This window comes from Rhea pennata, chromosome 20, assembly GCF_028389875.1.
Source record: "Rhea pennata isolate bPtePen1 chromosome 20, bPtePen1.pri, whole genome shotgun sequence".
NCBI classification, from domain to species: domain Eukaryota; kingdom Metazoa; phylum Chordata; class Aves; order Rheiformes; family Rheidae; genus Rhea; species Rhea pennata.
In genome coordinates this window covers 284,807-306,899 of record NC_084682.1, presented here as the reverse complement: position 1 = coordinate 306,899, position 22,093 = coordinate 284,807, and the positions used below count along the sequence as shown (strand labels likewise).

Sequence of the window (22,093 nt, the reverse complement as noted above, 5' to 3'; positions counted from 1 at the left end):
CGGCGGCACCCGGCCTCCCAAGCCCGCTGTGGCCCCCGGCGTGCCGAGGGCCATCCCACGTCGTGAGGAAAGCGAGCTACAGCAGAGAGGGCACGGTTGCCCACTGCCGCCGCTGGGGAGAAGCCAGCCTTCATCCTCTATCTCACCTCACTGCGCCCCACTGCGTGGCTGCTCAGCCTTGCCCCAGGGGACTCCCCGCTGTTTCCCCTAGTGACCCTCAAACCGCTTCAGGATATTTGAGCAGGAGCAAGGTGACACCTCCAGCCTGCAGTAACCAGCTCTGTCTTTCCTGCCTGCAGAGATCTGGCCGTGGTTGGGACTGACTGACATACCTCCAGAGGCCACCGGTGCAGGAGGCGCTGCCTGTCGCTGGATCTCAGGTGGGTCTCCAGATGTCATCCCTCAGCCCAGCACAAAGCCAGAGGCTGCGAGTTCCCCATGGCTGTGGGAGAGGGGCTGTGTCACATGCTGGCTTCGTTGCTTAGGGATAGAGAAGCTATGCAGCCCCTTTTTTTAGAGTTTAGAAAGTTTTGCAAGCTGGGGAGAAAGAGGAACAGAATTTCATGTCTTTGTTTCAATGCCAGTATCATTATATTCGGGATTCTCTGACAGAAGGGCTAGAAATTCCTATATCTGCTACTGCAGCAGATCTCTTACATCAGTGCCAAGTGATGAGCTCTTCTTTGATGTACTAGACCTTGCAAGGTGGGGTATAATGAGATACAGGAGGTGAACTGACCTCAGTCTGTAGAATGGGGACAATAATACTGGTTCTTTTACTTTGCAGAGCTATTGGGAGAAATCATTCAGTAGGATTTGCATAATGTATTGTAATACCATATACTATAGATGTCCCAGATGTTGCTCAGAATTTGGCTGTCAATTCAGCATGCTCATTCTCCAACCATAAAGCCCCTTCTGGCCCCTGTTTTTCTCCGGGAAAAATAAAAGGAGAAAAAAAAAAAGAAGCCACATAACCCATCTAGACCCGGGAATAATTGGTGGTATTTTTTTTTTTTTTTTTTTTTTTTTTTTGATTTTGTAACACAAATTATGTAATGAAGCAGAGAAAAGGCTTTTGAACAAATATGTTAATGAGATGGCAGCTAAAGGAGAGGATTATAGAGTTGCCAATTACAAATCAAAATTTTAATGTGATTTTGTTTTGGTTTTGCTTTTGTAGTCATTAGCCTGCACAGTATTTGAATGTGCTTTAGGGATTCATGCAATCTATATGGGAAATACCAATTCTAGGGCAAGAAAGCTTGATCACAGGCTGACTGAGAAAACCCCACAGACTCAAAATTCATAATGAGGGCTTTCATGTAGAAAGTTGTAGTGCACCAGGACTGTACTGAAAGAATGCTCGTTCAGAGTTTCAAAAGCTTTTCTTGGAAAAATATCAGATGCTCCACTGGGAACTTAGTTGAAGGATACTCCTAAAGCGACACAGTAGACCAGCAGCAGCTGTGAAAGTACTGACTGGAGGGAAAACAGCAGGTAACAAAACAATGTTGTTCACTGAATGCCAGTAATAACTCTTTCTATTTACATCCCATGTAAACCTTCCAGTGCATAACATACTGTACAAGACTCTTTTAGGCATCTTTTCAAGTCAAGCATCACACAGAGGTAAGTTCTGAACTTCAAAAGGCTGAGTAGAAGAATGGTCTTTTTCCACTAAATCCTAGCGCGTCTCAGGATCAGTTGTTTGGTTTTTGTTTCTCATTGTCAAGTATCAGAGTACTTATAGTCTGTCATTAACAAAATTTTGTTAAAATTTTGTATCTCTGGGTGCTGCATGAAGTCTGCAACACTGTAATAACTTAAAGAATGTGAGAAGGATTTTTGTCTTGATGGGAGATTGCAGTTATCTAGGTCAAACAGATTGCTTTTACACAGGCAAACAAGTTTGTAATTGTGTGGTTGGCCAGCATTTGAATTAGAGGTGGAAAATATTTATGTTTGTAACTAAATTAATCAACTGCTACCTGTAAAGCCTTCTTGCCACTGAACATTCCTATCCAGAGATAACAGCAGCAAGTGGGGTTGTTGGCTTGTAGTGGATGAGATGCATCAAAAAAGAAAGCAATTTTGTGGGAATGAGATGCATCCAGAAAAACAATTTTGTGGGAACGAGACAGACTCTACTAAAATCTTTCTGATTTTTCCACCTAGCCTGACAATCCTGGAATCCCTGCTTACCCAAGGGACTTCTAGTCCCTGTCCACTAACCCAGACAATACATGTCAGCATTTGTTAACTAGTCTCTGGTAGTGTCCTACTTCTGAGTGCTTGTATTGTATGGGAATGACATTTATTCTGGTATCTCTTGTACAAGAGGGAAGATCGCAAGGCTCCGTGTGTGGTTTCATAGCTCTGCTAAGCTCATCTACAAACTTGCTGCCTCTGAAAGGAGCAGCCATGACCATCTCACCCATCACTACTCCCACCTCAGGCATAACTGGCCCAGCCTCCTCTGCTGGCTTTGGTGCTCGCTGGACACTTCATTGCACCTATTCAGCTCACTAACTCAGCCAAAAACATTCTGCTTCCTTCATGAGTGAGTTTTCTACCAGTTCAGTCAGTTGAGGGAGGACTCCAGTAACCACCAGAGCCAGTGGCTGGGAAGCTACAAGATGTCCAGGGCAAGTTCGCGGGCATGGTACCTCCCCTGGTGAGTAGCAGCAAGCTGCTAGGTGGGCTCAGCTCTGGTGCTGCATCACACCCTTTGGAAACCTGAATTCTTCTCCCATCTCTGCTGCATTTTATGCGATCTTGAGAAAAGACTGTCGGCACACCCTCAGGCTCTAGTGTAACGATCTATGGAATGGGAACAGAAGTCGTAAGTTATTTCTGAAACTCACTGGTTACTGTTCCTGAAATGCTTGTGTTTATTAGGGTGGAAAACAGTACACACAGCAGCAAATGGGAGCTGGAGGGCTGGTAACTGGTGAAAGGGTTTGAGATACAAGAGACTTGACTCAGCTCCCAGTTCCACTCCATGTCACTGCCCCGTGCCTAAGTCTCCTCATAACACAAAGATTTGACATTCTTTGTAATGCAATTTGAAAATTACTACCGAGAAGAACTCTGTAAGAGCAAGATACTATTCAGCAACGGGGTATCAGAATTTAGCCCAAAGGCTGCCACAAGTTTCAGCTTTCAAATGGTGTCTGCAACCAAAAGCCGTTTTCAGCTCCTGCCTTTAAAGCAGTAGTTAAAGGCTGTGAAACCACCTATCTCAGTCTTGTAAATACTGCTCTGGTCTCTGCTATATTCAGAGCAGTACCGACTAGAGAGAAGGATTTTTCTCTTGAAGGCCTGCAGTTAGTGTTCAATTACCGTGAGCTGAATTTCAGACTGTGGGAGATTTTTGTTTTAATGCTCTTTTTGAACCCTCTAAAACTTCTCCTGCTGAAGGCTTTATAAGCATGATGGTCTCTGCAGCTTCCTTTTGCCTGCCTGTCAGACTAGTTCCGGAAAGCAAGCGACCAAAGCTTTGTCCTCCTTTCAGCCCCTTGGCACACCAATGAGGAAGTTCATGGGCAAGTTACGTGAAAAAGTTGCTGTTTCTGTAGTACACTCTGATCCAGGCAGCACCAAATGTATCTGAGCTGTATGCACAGATTTGAGGGGGACAGAGAACTGCTGAAAGACTTGCCAAATCGAACACAGTCCTCTGTAGAGGAGGGTGTGCTGGAGCATGCTGAAACCTTCGAGAGCAGTGCCCAGCCTCAGCCTGCATTGTCACTGGTCTCCTCCCCCATTTCATCCAGTCTTGCTCTCCCCTTCCTCTACCTCAACTATGCTCTGCACAACTTTTCCGCCTCCTCTTCTGAATGTAGACATCTTCTTTCTCATTCTCACCTAATACTCTTTTTTCCACCTATGTGGTTGCCCTGCATGACAAAGAAGAGGGCACTTCAGGATCTTTCACACTGATTTCCTAGTATGCACTCGCTTGCTCTTTTTGTGAAGCCTTTTTTTGGTTTGTTCCGTATCACAGAATGTACTTCAGATGGCACAGTGAAGGCAAGCTTCAAATAGGCTCTGCACAATAAAGAAGTATTGATTCCCTTGTCTGCGTTTGACAAAGAGGGAAACTGAGATATGGACTAGCTAACTGACTTGCCACACGATTGTTTATTTACTGCACTGCATCTCTTTAACAAGACAGCAGATCACATTTGCACTGGTCTTTTAGATAAAGTTAGCCTTAGTACCTCCTTTAGAGTTAACTCTTTGCATTTTCTGATTCAAGAGTTTGTAGTGAGTTTTTATTGTTGTTGTTCAATAGGGAGCATTTCTTCATTGGAGATTGGCCACAGGAATGCAAGTTTTGGCTGGTTCCCCACTTTCTGCTAGGCTCTACACGGGCGTGAGGTTTCTTCGGTGTTGGTAAGTTACCCAGAGGGACTGCTGTTAAAGGGTTGAAGATTTGGAATCTGTACAGATCCGGTTGGCTACTATATTTCTGAGTGGACATTCATTGCTTTTACAAACAGAACAGCCACACTGAAGTGTCTTGTTTTGAACTGTCGCTCAAGTCCCTCTGGTCAGGAGAGGACAAATAGTGAAAGCTGTAGTCAGAGCTCCTTCATTACTTAGTGGGGGATCTGCAATTCTTTATTTCTGCAAGTAACCCCTTGGTAAGACCTTATTCAGAGTTTGCAGGATCAAATTGTCAAGATGATTCCTGCCTCCATCAGTTTCAGGGGGCTGCTGACAAAAGCAAGGCACAAAATGTCAAACAATTCTTTGTCCTTGATCCAGCTTTCAGTCCCTCCCTCAGTGCCACGAGCTGTCCCTTTCTGCCCTTCTGATCAGGCTTGCTGCCCTTTCAGTCGCCCCACCACATCTGATTGTGTGGCTGTGCTATAGACCAAATCACTGAAATTTTGAGCTGGATTAAAGATAACCTTTGAGTTAACTTTTTTGGGTTATCTTTAACCCAGATTATGGACACAGAAGCCCTCACAAAATAACAGGCCGTGAAGCACAGCCATGCGTGCCTGCCCAGACCGTCCTTGTGGGGAGAACCCCACTGTGGTTTTAACTCTCCAGCTCCCCAGAGTAGCTCCTTCCCTCCTCACCACTGCCTCAATGAGTGCAAGATCCTCCCTTGACAGGAGGACAACCATAGTCCAAGCGTGGCAGGAGCCTTGTGGCAGCCCGCTAGTCCCCCCAGTGAATATGCAGCATGAGGATCTGCCGGTAGTAGCAGCTTCCCATAAGCACTGACAACGGGGAGGACTATCTCAAAACACCCCGGCGACTGGAGCTGTAGAGGGGGGCAGAGGGGCTCGTGCTGGCCCCGAGGGGCCGCACCTGCGGGGCAGAGGGCGGCCCGGTGTCCCCGAGGGCCGGGCCGGGGCCGGGCGGGCCCCCGAGGGCCGGGCGGGCCGCGTCGCCCCCGCCGCCCCGTACTTAAGGCGGCGGCGGCGGCGCCCTGACCGCGTGTCCCGCAGAGGATGGCCCCGACGTGCCTGCGGTGCCTGCTGCGCTACCGCGCCGCCATGCTCCTGCTGCTGCCGCCGCTGCTGCTGCTGCCGCTGCCGCTCGCCGTGCCCACCTCGGTAAGTGCCCGGCGCCCCCCGCCCGCCCCGTCCGGGGAGCTGCCCCGGCGCCCCCCGCCCGCCCCGTCCGGGGAAGCTGCCCCGGCGGCGCCCCTCCCACCCAGCTCCGGGGAAGCTGCCCCGGCGCCCCCCGCCCGCCCCGTCCGGGGAGCTGCCCCGGCGCCCCCCCCCGCCCGCCCCGTCCGGGGAAGCTGCCCCGGCGGCGCCCCTCCCACCCAGCTCCGGGGAAGCTGCCCCGGCGCCCCCCGCCCGCCCCGTCCGGGGAGCTGCCCCGGAGCCCCCCGCCCGCCCCGTCCGGGGAGCTGCCCCGGCGCCCCCCCCCGCCCGCCCCGTCCGGGGAGCTGCCCCGGCGGCGCCCCTCCCACCCAGCTCCGGGGAAGCTGCCCCGGCGCCCCCCGCCCGCCCCGTCCGGGGAGCTGCCCCGGAGCCCCTCGCCTGCCTCGACCCGCCCAGGTGCCCTGGGACGGGAGCGGGCAGGGTCTGGCACGCTGCATTGGCCGTGGGGCATCGGTACCCCCACATGGTGCCCCCCCCCGCGGTGCCCCCGACGACTGCTTCGTGACCCCTCGCTGCCTTCCAGCAGAGCGTGAAACCTCACTTGGCAGTATTACAGCCCAAGAGAGTCAATTCCAATAATACTAATGCTAAAACCAAACTTTCTTCTGAAGGACCTGTGGTGTTCAGCGTGTTTTAAAGTAGCAAAAAGCCTCGTGCCTGTGTGCAAACAGCGTTGCTACTCCTTCAAATTTCCGTGGTGGAATAATGTCACCCTGCCTTTCGGCTGAACGCAGGTGCTTCACAGAAAGATTGATTTCTCACTGTTAGGGACTGCTGTGATCAGTACTAGGAAAGCTTTCCCTGAAGCTTTCCCTGAATCTGGGAAATCCCCAGATTCTCCTGAAGAATAAGCTTCTCTTCAGTTTTCCAATATTTGTGGGAATATTGTGTCACCACTCTAATCTGGGAAATTACTGTATTTCACAATGGGAGCGTAACGTTTCCATCAGCAACCACTTTTTCTGCTCACAGGGAGAGGGCAGATCACTGTGTTTCCTAAGAACTGTCCAGAGATGCCAAAGAAACACTCTGTGACTGTCTGGCTGTCTCTATATATATAAAATCACAGTTATACATATATTTTTAATCATAGAATTTTGGTTGTTTGAATTGGCTGCAGTTGTTGTAGTTTATTTATAAGCATAGTTGTATTTTTGAACTTTATGGAAATTATTTATTCTCCACTTTACCAAACAAGTATTTCTTTTGTGTTCTGTTTTATTCAAAAATAGTGTTCTCTTTTAGGCACTTAGAATTGTTTTGTCTTTCCTAGTGGCAACAGATGAACCATCATCAGTTCTAGCATTTAATTACTGTTGTACAGTTTAAAATTGTATCATAAGCTCATCTCACATTTATTATGGGAAGAAACATATAAATTCTGTCAGATATCTTCTAGTCTATGAAGAAATATTCCTTTCAAAACATGTCCTGTAATTAATTTCCTCTAAACCTGAAAAGAAATCATATTACTTACCATATTTTCTATTTCCTTAAAAAGCTTCTCAACAAAAGAAAGGAAGACAACACTCCTCTTTATAAATGTCACCTTAGAGCAGCTTAAAAGTCACTTTACCACTATTTATTGTTGCAATAAAGTCTCATTTGCTGCATTAGAGTAAGATCCTATAAACACATACTCTAAATATGAGCAAGTTGTGAAATAAAGTACACTTGGACTTGAGCTCTAAAACTCTGTTTACTCTTAGTTGATGAATGCTTGCTTCTCCTAACAATTTTAAAAGTATAAGCCAAGGAGGGCTAGGTAACAGAAATAGCTGATCAACTTGTGTTGAATAAGGGAATTCCCTTATTCAATAAGCGCAATGTCATTTGGGAAAGTAATTTAATACTAAAATGTGCTTAGCCATGAAGAAAAGGTAAGAGAGTTCCCCAAGTGCTTCAGATGTCTGACCAGATTCACCACAAGGACTCATGAATTTCAGACAGTCTAATCATCCACATGGGTGAATTTAGCCATCCATTTTAAAATAAATACTCAAAAGAGAAATGCCCAAATCCATAAATGCTATTAAAAGTTCTTAGCTCCTAGGACTCTGCTGCTTACACCAGCTGTCAAGGGGCAGCTTAAAACTCAGCAGTGTACTTACCTGCCTGTGGAAGGTGTGTTTCCTTCACACCCAGCATTCCATATGGGTGCATTAGAACAACCAGTGAGGCCAAACAGATCTTTTTAAGCATGTGATTTCATAACAAGACTTAGAATATAACAGTTTAAATCCTCATGTCCCTACTGCCTATTTCTGCGTACCCTGTTAAGCTGCAGACAACAGAAAGTTTGGTCCCTTTATAAGAGATAGGAGTGTGTTTCTTACGTTTAAGAACAGTCTATGCTTAAATGTGTCTTCCATTGTATTGCAGGAAGCCAAATGTGCATATATCATCATCATCATGGCTGTGTACTGGTGCACTGAAGTTATCCCGCTGGCTGTTACTTCCCTCATGCCTGTTGTATTTTTCCCTCTACTTGGAGTTCAGGACTCTAAAACTGTAAGGATTAATTCAGATCCAGTACAGGGTAGCTATTGCTCTGATCCCCCAGCTAATGTGCAGCAAATAAGTTTAATAGTGAAGTCTTCCACTTCTGTGGCACTGTTCTTGAAAGTATTAAGCAGTATTCAGCATTCGTGTGTGTGAATATGCTGAACTAAATGATCTTTTGCCAGAAAGTAAAGGGTGTGGGGCTTGGGGTGATGGCGGAGAAAGTCCATCTCTTAAGTGTGGATCCTGCTGACGAACATCCCTCTAATGCCAGCAGCTTGTGGAGTTACTCTTGATGCAGTAGGAGAGGTCTGATGCTGAAGCTTGTGTGTTCATACCTATCTTATGAGATGTGTGCAGATGTGTCCTATGGGAGATTTCAAAATGCATGAGACAAACTTCCTCTGAAAGGGTAGACAGCGTGCTGCCAGCAAGCCCACTGTCCCCTCTAAAGCTCATTCTACTAAAAGATGCCTGGCTGGGAGTGCCAGTGGCAGGGTAGTGCTCTAGTCCAAGGGAAGGAAGCTGTTCTTAGGTACTGTATCTCAGGCTTACGACTGGCCAAGAAGGCAGTAAGGAAGGGTATGAGTGCTAAGGGTGCTGAGAAATCTGTTTTGGAGCTTAGGATCCCTGGTACCTACGCAATACTTTAAACCCCTAATAATCTTTTAGAAAACTGCTGTCACTTTGTACTTTATTAACTCCTAGTGATTCCAAAAAGAATGTGTATGCTGTAGTAAATCTTTGTACTAGCCAGTTCAACACCTAAACAAAGAATCAAGAGTTTGGGAAATTGGAAGTAGCTCTGAGGCTCCTGCTGCTGATGCTGGTATGGGGCCTGGTGTGGTGAATGGCTTTAGGAGTGTAGAAGGCAACATGTGCTGGTGAGGCCACCAAGAGGCTACGTTGAGGCCCCTGACCTACCTTTTCTGTGTTTCAGGTGTGCTTGCAGTACCTAAAGGAAACAAATATGCTTTTCATTGGGGGGCTGATCGTCGCAATTTCTGTTGAACAGTGGAATCTCCACAAAAGGATTGCGCTGAAGGTCCTGCTGATGCTTGGGGTGAAACCTGCACTGTAAGAGCATTACATGACCTCTTTCTATCCTGCACCAACTCAGCTGAGGCCCAGGGAGAGTGTGCAATGGTTGGCACAAAAAGGAAGCTCCAATAACTTTTTTTGTTGCCCTTACACAAAGTTACCAGGGATGAAATCTGTCTGCAGGAACAGTTTATTGTCTTGTAGCCAAGAACAACATTACAGGAGAACACTTGTGAGTAAAGCATGGCCAGGTGTTAGCTCTGCCCTAAGTTGAGGAGCATTTCCACAGATTCAATGTGAACTGGTTCAAGCTTGGAGTTTCTCAGTTGTCTTGAACGGATTTAAAATATTTTTATATTAATTTCAGCCCCTAACTGTAGTCTCCTACATTTTCCACTGAGTTCATGGTTTGATCCCTAGATGAGAGTGTTCAGATGGAATTCAGTTTTCTAAACACAAGCATTCACTTCTGATTCAAATAGCTAGTCTGTGCAGTCATCAAAAAGGGACAGGTGTTTCCAGAGATGAGGTTTATCTCACCTGAAGCCTGATATCTAAATAGGGCAGATGATTCATGCTCAAAAAGTGCCCATCAACTGCAAAGCAGTACGTAGAATCAAGGTACCTGTGTTTTTCATGTCTGAAGTCAGCTGAGATAAATCCTACCGGTGCTCTCTGTTTCAGGCAGAATCTCTGTAAAACTATGTTAACTGCACTATTGTTACCCAGCTGACCTATTACTGAATGTGCTGGCTCTCACTGTTTAGGTGAATGCCCTCAATCAAGGCCCCAAGCCATCAGTGATGCAGGGTCCTCCTCACCATCTCTGTGAATGGAGATACAGTCAGCACCTGGGGGATGATTAAGTGGTGCCAGCTCTGTGACTAGAGTTCAGTCTAGCAAAGATGGTGGTGGTGAAGAGCATCCAGTATCCATTATTTTGCATTTAGAGACAAAAGCCAAATTTGCAAGATCCTAGTGTCATTTTCTATCTTAATGATAATCATCAGAGAAATAGTGTTGTTTTGTGGTTTATTCTTACAGAGCTACCATTTTATTTTATTTTAATCTGGCTAAAATCTAGGTGCTTGCCATTGGGCATTAATCACGTGCAGACCAAGGAATCAAATGCCTTTCTGGGATTCCTTCAGTAAAGGCAGCAGAGCTGTCCTGGGGGGAGTCTTCTCCTGCTTCGCATTGCTGGAGGCTACACACATCCCTGTCTGGGCTCTGCTTTTCTAGGCCATAAAGCCTAGCCGGGTGTTTTTTTCTCCTTTCTCCTCTGCCTGTTTCTTTCTTTTCAGCCTCATGCTGGGATTCATGGGAGTCACTGCTTTCCTCTCCATGTGGATAAGTAACACAGCCACCACTGCTATGATGGTTCCCATTGTCCAGGCTGTCTTGGATCAAATGGACAACACAGATCAGGATCAGACAGAAGAAGCAAGCGGGCAAACTAATGCAGTGATTGAGCTGGAGGAAAAGGACACATCTGATCCCACTTCAGTGCAGGGTAAGGGACGGCTAAGGAGACCTTTCCCAAGGAGAGAGAATGGTAATTTGAATGAAAACCCTGAAATGCATCACATTTAGGTTTTCCAAAATGGCTTCCAATTTTGGTGGCTGTCATTTTGTTGTGCTTAGTTCTAGATCCAACACAGATTATTATGTTCTTTCCCGCAAGCTAAGCTCATCCCCTCACAATTTCCTTGCAATTAACTCCCTGCTTAGGGGTGTGAAAAGCATATCCTGTGAGAAACGCCCCCCAGCACCTCGCTTTCTGAATCTTGTGATTATTGGTGGGGATTGAGCTCCTAAATCATGTAAGAATGTTTGAAAACCTATGTGCAATCTCAATCTATTTTGTTCCTGATGTAATAAATATTCCTGTATTGACCAGATTGTTTGTGAAGATGCAGGGAAGAAGGAGAAATACTTCAAAAGCTATGTATAAGAGAGGATCCAGTGTAATTTGGCCGAAAGCTTTCTCTTCTCTTGGTAGATAAACTAGTCTTTGGAAAACTTTAAAATATGATCTTACCCTTATGCTTGACACCTGTCTGTGCTCTGACTCTGCAGTAAGTTTCACTTGTCTTGAACCACACACACATTTGTTCCCTCTGATCTTGCTGGTTTGCTGTGCTGGCACAGAGGGCTGTGTTGTATCACTGATAAACAGAGCTATGGTGCTTTTTTTCTTTCAGAGGAGGAAGGATTGTCCTGGGAATTTTCAAGGAGATGTGATTTCACTGAACTAGCAAGTTAATCAGCCATGATTCCCTGTGTGACTGCGCAAGAATGAGTGCAAATGCTGGCAGTGCATACTATGTCCCATAATTCAAGCCTGGGACATACCATTCCCTCTTGTGGCTCACATGTCCATTGAAGACAAGTGCGGGAGAATGGCGCTCGTGTGTGGCCAGATACTGCCCTATTATGAGGCTGTCACAACTGCCATATGCATTTGGTCCTTGAAGCATAGTTTAGATATGACCTTGATCTTCTCTGAATTCATTTCTTACCTCACTTGTGGAAGCAGAATGCACTATGATTATGGGAAGCTCAGGCATCTTACTTATGTGAGATGTGTGAGTCTACAAAGATGCAAGTTGGTCACAGAGTGCTCTGTAAGGTTGCTAGCTTCTAGCTTCTGAACAGTTGTATTGAAAATAAGTTCTCGTTTTTGCAAATGCTCTTTTTAGTGCTGATTCTTGACTCCCCAAAACAGACTTCTACTGTCAGACCAATAATAATAATTTTGTTGGATTTCTGTCCACTTAGAAGTAACTGCTTGGCTTTGCTGACTAGTTTATCCCTAATTTATAGTAAAGGTAACCTGTGTGTGTAAAAAATGCTCTTTAGCATTGTTGAGTTAGTTGTAATTGCCAGAACTGAATTGTCCTGCACAGTTAGTCCAGTCAGATTGTTAACCTCAGAGAACAATGGACATAGCAGCAAAATTCATATTTGATGTAAACGGGCATACCATACCGACTTTAACAGTTATGTCAGACAATTTTTTTCTGTTTGTTTGTTTGTTTTTTCTGCCATCTCTACAGTTGTTAAAGCTAGTTGGATTCTTACTCTGGTATTGAAAGAGTTCCGGTAACTGCAAAATCTGCACAATGTTAAGCTGCTCTGTGAAACAGGAAATTGCTGCTGCTGGGGAGCTGTGGCACAGTATCCTTGAGTCATGTAGACCAAGGCCATCAATCTTGCACTAGCACTTTAATGTTTAGACAATCTCTGTTTTCAGCTCCTCATGAATGTGATCTAAAGCATGTAGGGATATTATTTTGGGTTTTTTTTGTTTGGTTTGGTTTGGTTTGGAGAGGTTTTTTATTAATTAAAATAAATGACAGACAAACCAGAAACACTGAGCCTGTAAGATCCTGTCTTGAACTCTCTGCTTCCCTTGCTTTTCCTAAGACAAATTTTTTGTGTGTGTTCGTATAGTCATAAGCAATGGACAAGTCCCTGATGATTCCACATCTCCTGAGGAAAAGGAAAGGAGGAAACGTATATGCAAGGGAATGACACTTTGCATATGCTATGCTGCCAGCATTGGAGGAACTGCAACGCTCACTGGAACAGGGCCAAACTTGGTGTTGAAAGGCCAAATGAATCAGTAAGTTGTTCTTGCTTTTTCTCCTGCTTACACTATCTCACTGTTTCTCAGACCAACAGACTAAAGTCTTAGTTGACAGCTTCAGTTGCAAACTCTAAGCAATAACCAGCTGATGAAGTGAGAGTGAGGAATGTGTATGAAGTGATGGGCCTCATTTTTCTGTTGCAGCCTTTCTTAGGCAGCTAGGTGCTGGTATTGTAGGTCTCCTGAGGAGCTTGGAAATACTTGCTAGTAATCTGCAGAGAGCTGGTTGATCATGAGGTATCTTCTGCCTCATCTTTCCCAATTAAAATGCAGCACATCAGCAGAGGAACTGCAGTGAGGAGCATGAGAAGAATGTATGATTAACTTTTCTCGTAAGCACACCAGAGAGAGCTAAAAATAACATGGAAACTCCTGTAACGTTATTCCTCCATGCTGTGGCTGTGGAAATTGCATGGATCCTGTTGTAAATGAAAGTAGGTATGCACAAAATACTCTCTTGCTAAGATGAGCTTGAGAATTGAATTAAATGCAATCATCTCTGCAGTAGAAATTCTACAGACTCCACCAATCCCTCAACATTGCTTTCTTCTGGGGGACTCGAGTCTCAGCAGCCACATTGGTTTTAACCAATTGGTTAACCAATTTTAACCATTGGTTTTAACACCTAGCTCGCCAAAATGGAACTTTTAAGACCCAGCTGAAAAATTGCTAGTGATATTTTTCCTCCAGATTTTATTGGATGTAGGGAGGAATTAAAAGCTGCTGCTGCTAAAACCCTGCTACTTTGTCTTAAAAGAATGAAGCCATCTTTGGCTCCTGTTGAAGTTAGCAGTAGTGCAGTTATTAATTTCAGGAGGAGAAAATTCTTGCCCTTCTTTGAGGGTTACAAACAGGGAGGAGGAAAACAACATACTGTCAGAGAAAAAATGAGTAGATGTGTTGGAAGTAAGAGGTACCTAGAAGGTGTAGGAGATCTTTCAGCAGTGTTTGCCTAACCAAGACCTAAAATACCAACAATGAGCTGCTATATGCATCAGAGTAAAATGCAATGAAAATTAACTGAGGATGATTTAAGATGTGCTCTGAAATCCAGGGCAGTCTTCCTATTGACTTCAGTAGGCTATGGATGTCTGTGATTATTTGTAATGATTGTCCTGGATTACCTAATTCTCACTAGCACATGTTAAAGAGAGGCTAGATTCCTAAACATTTTGACAGTAGAGAAAGCATTGTTCTGTTCTTTCCAGGTTGTTCCCCAACAATAATGATGTCGTGAATTTTGCTTCCTGGTTTGGGTTTGCATTCCCAAACATGCTTCTGATGTTGACACTAGCTTGGCTTTGGCTACAGTGCTCTTTCATGGGCCTCAAGTAAGTATGAACTACATGATATTGGGTAGATCAGCTCAATGAGAACAAGTTTCTGGATAAAACAAACCCAGTGACAAGTTATTCACATTATTCATTTTACAGCAGACAGCAGTTCCATTTCACAGCAACTTTTGAGGTTTGGAAACCTGTTTTCATTCAGGAGGCTGTTACACTAAGACAAAATGTTTAGGTATTCTTAATTTTCAGACAGAATCACCTTTTTTTTTTTTTCAACTCTGTGCATGAGATCTTTGACCTGAAGAGGGGGCTGAGGAAAACTAGCACATCTGTTTTGCAGCTGTTGATTCAAAACTTGACTTTTTCATCCCAGATTACTCCAAATTTGATAGAGACTTACATACATTCACAAATCCCATCCTTTTGTGAGAACTGCATATCCCCATGAAATACTGTGATGCTGTGTTCATTTCTCTGTTCCTGACCTCTGCTCTGGTTGGTGTCTGCGCCCAGGAGGAACAACTTCAGAGTGGCAAGCCTGTTAAATCCCTCTAATATCTAAATACTTACAGTATTTTCTCCTTCCATTTTCTTAAAGCTTTAAAAAAAGCTGGGGCTGCGGGACAGAGAAAACTGCTAAAGAAAAAGCTGCATACAGCATGCTGAAGGCAGAAATGAAGAAATTAGGCCCAATCTCTTATGCTGAATTCAATATCATCGCGATATTTGTTTTGCTGGTTCTGTTGTGGTTTAGCAGACACCCAGGCTTTGTAACAGGCTGGGCCATGAGACTCTTCCCAAGAGGAGATAAGTAAGTTTTTTTTTGTTGTTTTTGTTGTTTTTTTGTTTTTTTTTTTTGTTTGTTTTTTTCATCTTGTACCATCTTAGCAATGAACACATTCCCTCTCTCTTACACTCCCCTTTGACTTATGGGGCCATTTATCCCAAACTTTTCTGAATTCATATGTTTGCTGGGCATGTTCCTACCTCTCACGTGTGAGATCAGCCAATGATCCTTGACAGTTCATGCTATAATGAAGCCTAGAGACTGAGACATGGTGCAAGCTGAACCTTCAAAAGGAAGAGAAAATTCTGCAATGCTAGTCTCAGTCACACTGATGTACTCATGAACATTTGATTTGTATGATCTCTAATCAGTTGTGGTGTCACTAAACATTTGGTAGTACCATCTCTAAAAAATATAGTATATAGAGAGCCTACTGGAAAATTAGTTCAGTGATTTGAATGTCTTCTTTACCTAACATCTGTGCCCTGTTAAGAACATAACAGGTGTAATAGGAAAATCATTCAGGCTCTTTCTTTCCGCATCATTGTTTGGGCTATAACCTTTGAATCTTTGGCTTCCCCACAGAGAAGGAAGGCATCATGACCTCTATCTTTGGTTATTAATGTGTATTATAGCTGGTTTCATTTATTACTGGCTTGTGTAGTGGCAGGTCTGAGAGACCTCAGTCATGAACTAATGACCCATTGTGCTAAGTGCTGTACAAACCCCAAGCTGGATGACATAGAACAGTGCTTGTAGTGCTGGAAGGCAGCCAACAGGGTCCTGTTTTCTAACCTACCTCCTTTTTTCTTCTTTAGGTTTGTCAGTGATGCCACTGTTGCTGTTTTTATTGCCCTGCTACTGTTTATCCTTCCTGCCAGTAAACCCAAATTCATGAAATGGAATCAAAGCAGTTCTGACCCTGAGGAGACTGAAGAAGGTATTTGAAAGGGAACTGTGAAACAGTTGCCAGGCTCTAGCTAATGGTATTGGCAGAAACACGTGCTGGAATTGCATGCCTCTTCCCTCATCCCTCATTTCTTGGTCAGGGCTGGCACACGGTCCCCACTCACCACCACTACCCTGAGATGTATGAGTCTCTCAATACCATGCCCCTGCCCTCTCTCTAGTGTCTTGTAGCACAGGAGCCAAAGTCTATTCATTCCCCCAACAAGTGTTCTCCTTTTCACTTCTTGCTTCAGATTTGACAAAGCCATTTTTATCAGCCCCGCTGCTAGAGTGGAACGCAGTTCAGAGGAAGATGCCCTGGAGTATTGTGCTGCTGCTGGGAGGAGGCTTCGCTTTGGCTGATGCAAGCACAGTATGTTCTGACACACATGGGTCTCTGACTCAAAGGCAGACTTCCCTCATTTGTTATATTGTCCCATATTACTGGGCATGCATCCAAATTCAGACCCAGTAAAGATCTAAAACTGTTTGTGCCTACTTCTCAGGAATTTGTATTCTATGACCAAATTTCTTCACTGTGTCTGAGCTCTTGGAGTCTACCAAGTAGTTTGGGTCTTTATTGGCTGAACAAACCAGAAGAGCAGCCTTTCTTATTTGTGTTATTGCCCGGGTCCCAGCTTGGTCTAGGAAAATAGAAGTATAGATAACACACATGAAAATTTCAGAACCATTTGAGGTACATTTAATGGATATAAATCTTCAAATTTAAACCAATACAGAAGTAGTTAGGAAGAAATGCCTGGTAGGTAGATATTTTCCATAATTTTTTACAGTGGGGTTTCTTGAATCTTTTGTCAGTGGCTGCTGTTGGACAATGTACTGCATTCTGTAAGCCCATAGTTTGATCCAATGTTCATGAATTCACAGAAAAAGGCAGCTGAGTTCCTGAAACAGGAAAGAATCTTGAGGCCAACCATGTTGTTTCCTTCATCACTGCTATGTTGGGCCTAAATCAAAGTTTTAGGTTTCAACAGTGCCAGGCTTTTGGAAAAATTCCTATCGAAGTCTAAATTTTGTCTAGTAAGTTTTTAAAATCGTAGGATAAATGAAAGCTCTGGAGTGCACCATTTATCAGTGTGTTCAGATCTGGAGGCCACAGCCTGTGGTCCTGTCCATTCGGTCTCAATAGCAGAAGGCTTTTTAAGCTATTTGAGTCGATTTCTGTTAAAAATAGAGCACTCATACAAAGTCAGGATCTTCAGAAACCTTAGAAACTTATACTGGGAATCTTGTGAAATGTTCATTAAGTATTTGCAGTAGTCTCAGCAATAATGTCATGTTTCTGTTTAGCAAAAAACATAACTTTGGGGTTTTTTTTTACACTTTTTACACTTTGTAATCGAAGTTTGAGCAAGTATTTGAGTTCCAGGAAAATCGGGAAAGTGGGACTGAGTATCATGTTAGTTGACAAGGAATTTCCTTTAGTGTTTAGGAAAGATCATTTTACTTTCATGAATGTTGTTTCTTCAATTTGTGCGTGATCTAGCTGTGCCTTTCACATATCTGATTTCAGGCATCATTTAGGATTATTTACCAGGAATGTTATACACAGTGAGAGTTCTCTGTTCCTAAGCCAAGGGTTCTAAGCCTCACTGAAACACACTTTTTGTTCTTGTCAGGACTCTGGGCTCTCAGCTTGGCTGGGTCGGCAGATGACTCCACTAGAATCTGCTCCACCGTGGGCCATTGCTGTAATAATTTCACTTGCTATAGCTGTCTTCACTGAATGCACCAGTAATGTTGCCACAGCCACTCTCTTCCTACCTGTCTTTTCGTCCTTGGTAAGATTAAAATTACTTCCATCCTATTAGCCTATCAACTGGAAGAACAGAGATAAAGTGACAGTCTAGTGGCAAAGCAATATCAGATTTCCTGTCTTGTATGCTGCTGTGATGTTACTTGGAAGGCAAGCAATGAAGCAGTCCATCTGACAGCATAGCTTAATGGATTGCATCTTTAGCTGGTATTAGCAGAGTCAGATTTTCTATCCCTGGCATCACTGTCATATTTATAGCCACATAAGTAGAGAGATAGTGGGAATGCCAGCTTTCTCCAAACTGCCCTATCTGTATGCCTGAACCCTGAGCAACCAGCTTCTCAGAGGAAGGAACTAATCAAAGATGCCTGTCCCATTTCACCCTCTCCAAAAACGAAGTCAGTTCAAGCCCACTGCAATGCTCATCTGTATGGTGTACCCCTTGGTGCTGGAGAAAGTGAAGTGAGACTCACTTCTTTTACACAGGTCACCAAACATCAGTTACTTCTAGTCCTTTTCTATTTGAACCAGCAACTGAAAATTGAGGGAAAAAAAAATCCAGGACTTTCTATTCATTCCTTTGGATATTACTTTCATCATGTTTTTATGCTAGCATATGGAAAAGGGTAGACCCAATTATTAAAAATGTGTCATTTTCACAAAATGTCAGAGCAATTTTAAACTTTAAGGAGGGAAACCTGATAAGTTTTGCTCTAGAAGCAGATGTAATTTCTGCGTTTTCTGAGCAGAATTGACATTGAAGCACAAGGGAGAAAAACAGGTTATTTTGTTCTTTAATTTGGAAAATAGAACCAATTTATTCTGGATCATTTCATTCAGGTAAAATTACCCAGTCAAGGGTGCTGAGCTATCAGTGACTTAAATTGGCACTTAAGTTCTGAATCCCACTAAGTTTGTGTCTACAGGTGTTACTCTACAGGTGTTACTCCACATGCCTAGTAATTATAATCACATCCCTATGTTAACCTGGCAAACCCTCTGAAAAAATGGTCTGAGGTCGAACAAAAGATCACTAGATAAATTTGACCAGAACTCTAAATTATACGATGCAGCAAACAAACATCAGGAAAGGATCAAGCAGTGCTTTTAAGTATTGTGGGATAGTGAACAAGAGCAAAGTTATCTTTAACCACATGCAGATTCCACTATAAAATGCTCAAAACAGACTCTGGTGATGTAATGCTCGGGAAGGAGCTAAGCCCATGTGTCTAGAAGTTCTCTTAGCTTTCCTTGTGAAATGCCTCCAGTATGATGATCCTCTCCCTTTCACTGCAGGCCACATCTATCAAGATCAATCCTTTGTATGTTATGCTGCCTGGTACTCTCAGTGCCTCCTTTGCCTTCATGTTACCTGTTGCAACACCTCCAAATGCGATAGTGTTCTCCTATGGCCACATCCGTGTGTTGGATATGGTAAGATGATAATTGCCTCATTTTTTATCTGAAAGTCTCCATTGCACTTATCCTGAAATAAGATGTAAGTTTAATTTTCTTAGATTATCTTAGTACTTTCAAAGTACTAGGGGGCTCTTATGGGCAGTAACCAACATCAGATGTCCCTCTCTTGTAAGCCATTAATATCAGAATAAAGATTTGCATCCCTGAAGTGTTGACTGCAGACAATGCCTTCCAGTGTTTTCTGGGGAACTGGTGAGTGTAACTGAAGGCTTAACTATGATCTCTCTGGAGCTGAAAGCAGAAGGTATCAGTCAGTTGCCTTAGGTTCTGGTCATCTAATTGCCTGCCAGACCACAGTGCCAGGTTCTGTGCTCGCATGTTGCCAGTTTTCTAACTAGAGACTTGCAGGGGACAGAAGCTGTTCTTTAATAAAAGCAACTTGTACATTTCTTAAAGTTCCTGCACTAATTATACAGCAAAGTGTTCAAAGGCTTTGCACAGTGCATTCCCTGGTGTTTCCACCTAAGCAAGAACATAGGGCAGTGGCTATTTCTGTGCATTAATTTGACCATGTTTCTTTCTTATGTATGTACAAGTAGGCCTAGCAAATCTTCTGTTATTTGCTCTTCTGGTGTTTGGTTATTGTTGTTGGTTTGGATTTTCCTCCTCACAGGTTAAATCTGGCATAGTGATGAACATCATTGGAGTCTTCTGTGTCACGCTGGCCATCAACACATGGGGAAGACCTATGTTTGACCTGGACACATTCCCAACCTGGGCAAACAACACACTAAGCAGTGAGCAGTGAAGAATGCACCTGTTAAACAAGGAAAGGACTCTTCATACTAATCCCCATTGCCCCAAGTCCTAAATAGAGTCTTGTCACCATTTCAGATCCAAGGTTAGGTGTCTGCTGCCTTTTGGGAGTCAAACATCAGATACGGCATGACCAGATTCAAACTTACTGGAGCCATGCTGGAGCCAAAAGTGCTGTTTAATTTATCACCCCAAGGATCTGTGTCTGGATCACAGGCATGATCAAGTGATCCAATGTGTCTCCAATCAAGGTGGAGATTTAGAATTTATCTAGCTCTAAATAAAGTGAAGGCAGGCCGTTGTATCAAATGGGCTGAACTATTGTATGACTAGTTCATTAACACAGAACACTGGATTCATGGAAGGGCTGACAATTCATTAATTAATTCTTACATCCACAAGTCAGCAGCTGCACAGAGAAATACCTGCTGTGACTTGTCTAATGTAAGAAGGGGTTCAGTTATGTTATGTGATAGTTTAGTCTGGCCTCAGCTATGTGGTGGAATCCTTTCAAGTCAACCTCCAGTGATGTTTTCCACTGGCCTGCTTTCACTCCCAAGTCTCACTGCATTTAGATACCTTTGTTGAGGCCTGCGGTAACTTAATTCCATGCTGGCCATGATTCTGCTCCTGTCTTGGGCAATGAAGAGGTAAGGATGGCTTTATTTTTCTTGCACTGTGGCACTGGCAAGACCATGAGCCAATCTGTCTCTTGGCCTCAGGTACACGTGTATTCACATTCCAACTAGTGCTTTGTTAATGCCAACTTGGAAGTGATAGGTGACCCATAGGACTTCACATCCCGTATGTAAGTACCTTAATTAGCCTCTGAAGTGCTTTATCAATTAACTGTAGAATTCTGGAGTGGAGACAAGGCCTGAAAAAGGCTTGAATTCAAGTGGAAACAGCCTTGTAATTTTTAGGGACCCAGATCTTAGGTCTTGGGCTAGCTAACAGCAATGGGAGTTGTCTCATGTACTTTGGAGATCAAGTCCTGTGAGAAAAGTGTTTTGTGGCACCTATTTACAACTGGAGTAGCAGCTATTATTTCTGAAGCTGCAGAGGTCTGCACAAAGACTCATGCTAGGCTGGGTGCATTTTGCCAGTAATACTTGGATGCTTTTGATTTAACCCTGTAGACAAAGTCAGAGGGAGGTAAGGTAAGGTAATGTGTTACAGTGGAGAGATGTGCAGGTGTGACCTGAATTCTGCTCCCAAATTTGCTGTGCAGCTTCAGGCAAGTCAATTCACCTCTGTTCACCTCAGTTTCCTCTTCTGAAAAACAAGTTAATGGTACCTACCTACTTCACAAGACTGTGGTGGGGACATAAGGGCCAAATTCTGCATCCTTAGTAATCCCCCACCTCAAGATAAAGGGTGCAGGGTCTGGCATCTAACATGGTAATGTGCGTGAGATATCTAATAGTTTTGTTATTAACTTGACTGTTCTTTATAGAGCTGGAAAAATAATTCACATTTTTGCCTTTCAAAGTGAGGAAAGTATGTATCCACGAAATCACCAGGTGCTTTTCTGAGCAGAAAACAACTTCAATAATGATTTGATGTTTGTGCCTGTATCTTTTTTTGCTCTTTCAAGGTGCTGGGCACCATAAACTCTCCACTTACTGTTGCTTCTGGTGCCTCCAAAAAAAGTATTTTTGTCTAGCTGTAGCTGGGTGCCTGTGGTGCAGCCTGTTACTTCTTCCATGAACTGGCAGGGCCAGGGCAAAGCAAGTTAGTGACAGGGTTTTGTGGTGGATAAACACCATTCCTCATGCAGAGTCTGTCTAAGGAAGAGACCAGTTCTAGTGCCAAGAAGTGGCTTGGTGACAGATAACAGTCACCAGCTGAAGCTTATCACAATATTTGTTTGAAGGAAATGAAACTAGGGACAGTTGGGCAGTTTCTGTGTTTTGGAAAGCACCATTCAATATCTATTTACATCTGTAGGTACTTAAGTAAATTTGAGAAAGAGGCCTTTTCTGGCTTCTGTTGTCACTCATGGACTTTGCAATATGAGGACATTTCACCACTGCATGGTAATTCATGGTGCTTCCTCTTTGCCACTGCAAGCAACGTGTATGGAACATGCATTGCAGGGCTATCATTGAACTTGCCTGAGTCAGTACACACAGATCAAATCTGCTCTAAAAACTGTAAAAGTTGTAGAATAGGCACTTCCCTGCCTCATGTGCAGAAGGGAATGTTCTGAAAGTTTCTTGAAGA

General features: G+C 43.8%; 1 protein-coding gene across 1 annotated transcript; it reads left to right on the top strand.

Annotated features, from left to right (window-relative positions):
- Nucleotides 1-4,333: 4,333 nt before the first annotated feature.
- On the top strand, nucleotides 4,334-19,859 carry SLC13A5 (solute carrier family 13 member 5). Its single transcript, XM_062592804.1, has 14 exons — nucleotides 4,334-4,401; nucleotides 5,133-5,217; nucleotides 5,472-5,579; nucleotides 8,019-8,147; nucleotides 9,079-9,215; nucleotides 10,484-10,692; nucleotides 12,636-12,807; nucleotides 14,040-14,162; nucleotides 14,719-14,931; nucleotides 15,726-15,847; nucleotides 16,110-16,228; nucleotides 17,496-17,657; nucleotides 18,929-19,066; nucleotides 19,725-19,859. The coding sequence occupies exons 1-14, from the start codon at nucleotides 4,334-4,336 to the stop codon at nucleotides 19,857-19,859; spliced, it is 1,920 nt and encodes a 639-aa protein (XP_062448788.1).
- Nucleotides 19,860-22,093: the final 2,234 nt, after the last annotated feature.

Excerpts from the sequence above, each read along its gene's own strand:
- SLC13A5 (XM_062592804.1), top strand. The coding sequence starts at position 4,334 with ATGCAAGTTTTGGCTGGTTCCCCACTTTCTGCTAGGCTCTACACGGGC. Across the intron at positions 5,218-5,471 it reads TGCAGCATGAGGATCTGCCG|AGGATGGCCCCGACGTGCCT; the intron begins GTAGTAGCAGCT and ends CGTGTCCCGCAG. Across the intron at positions 17,658-18,928 it reads TACCTGTCTTTTCGTCCTTG|GCCACATCTATCAAGATCAA; the intron begins GTAAGATTAAAA and ends CTTTCACTGCAG.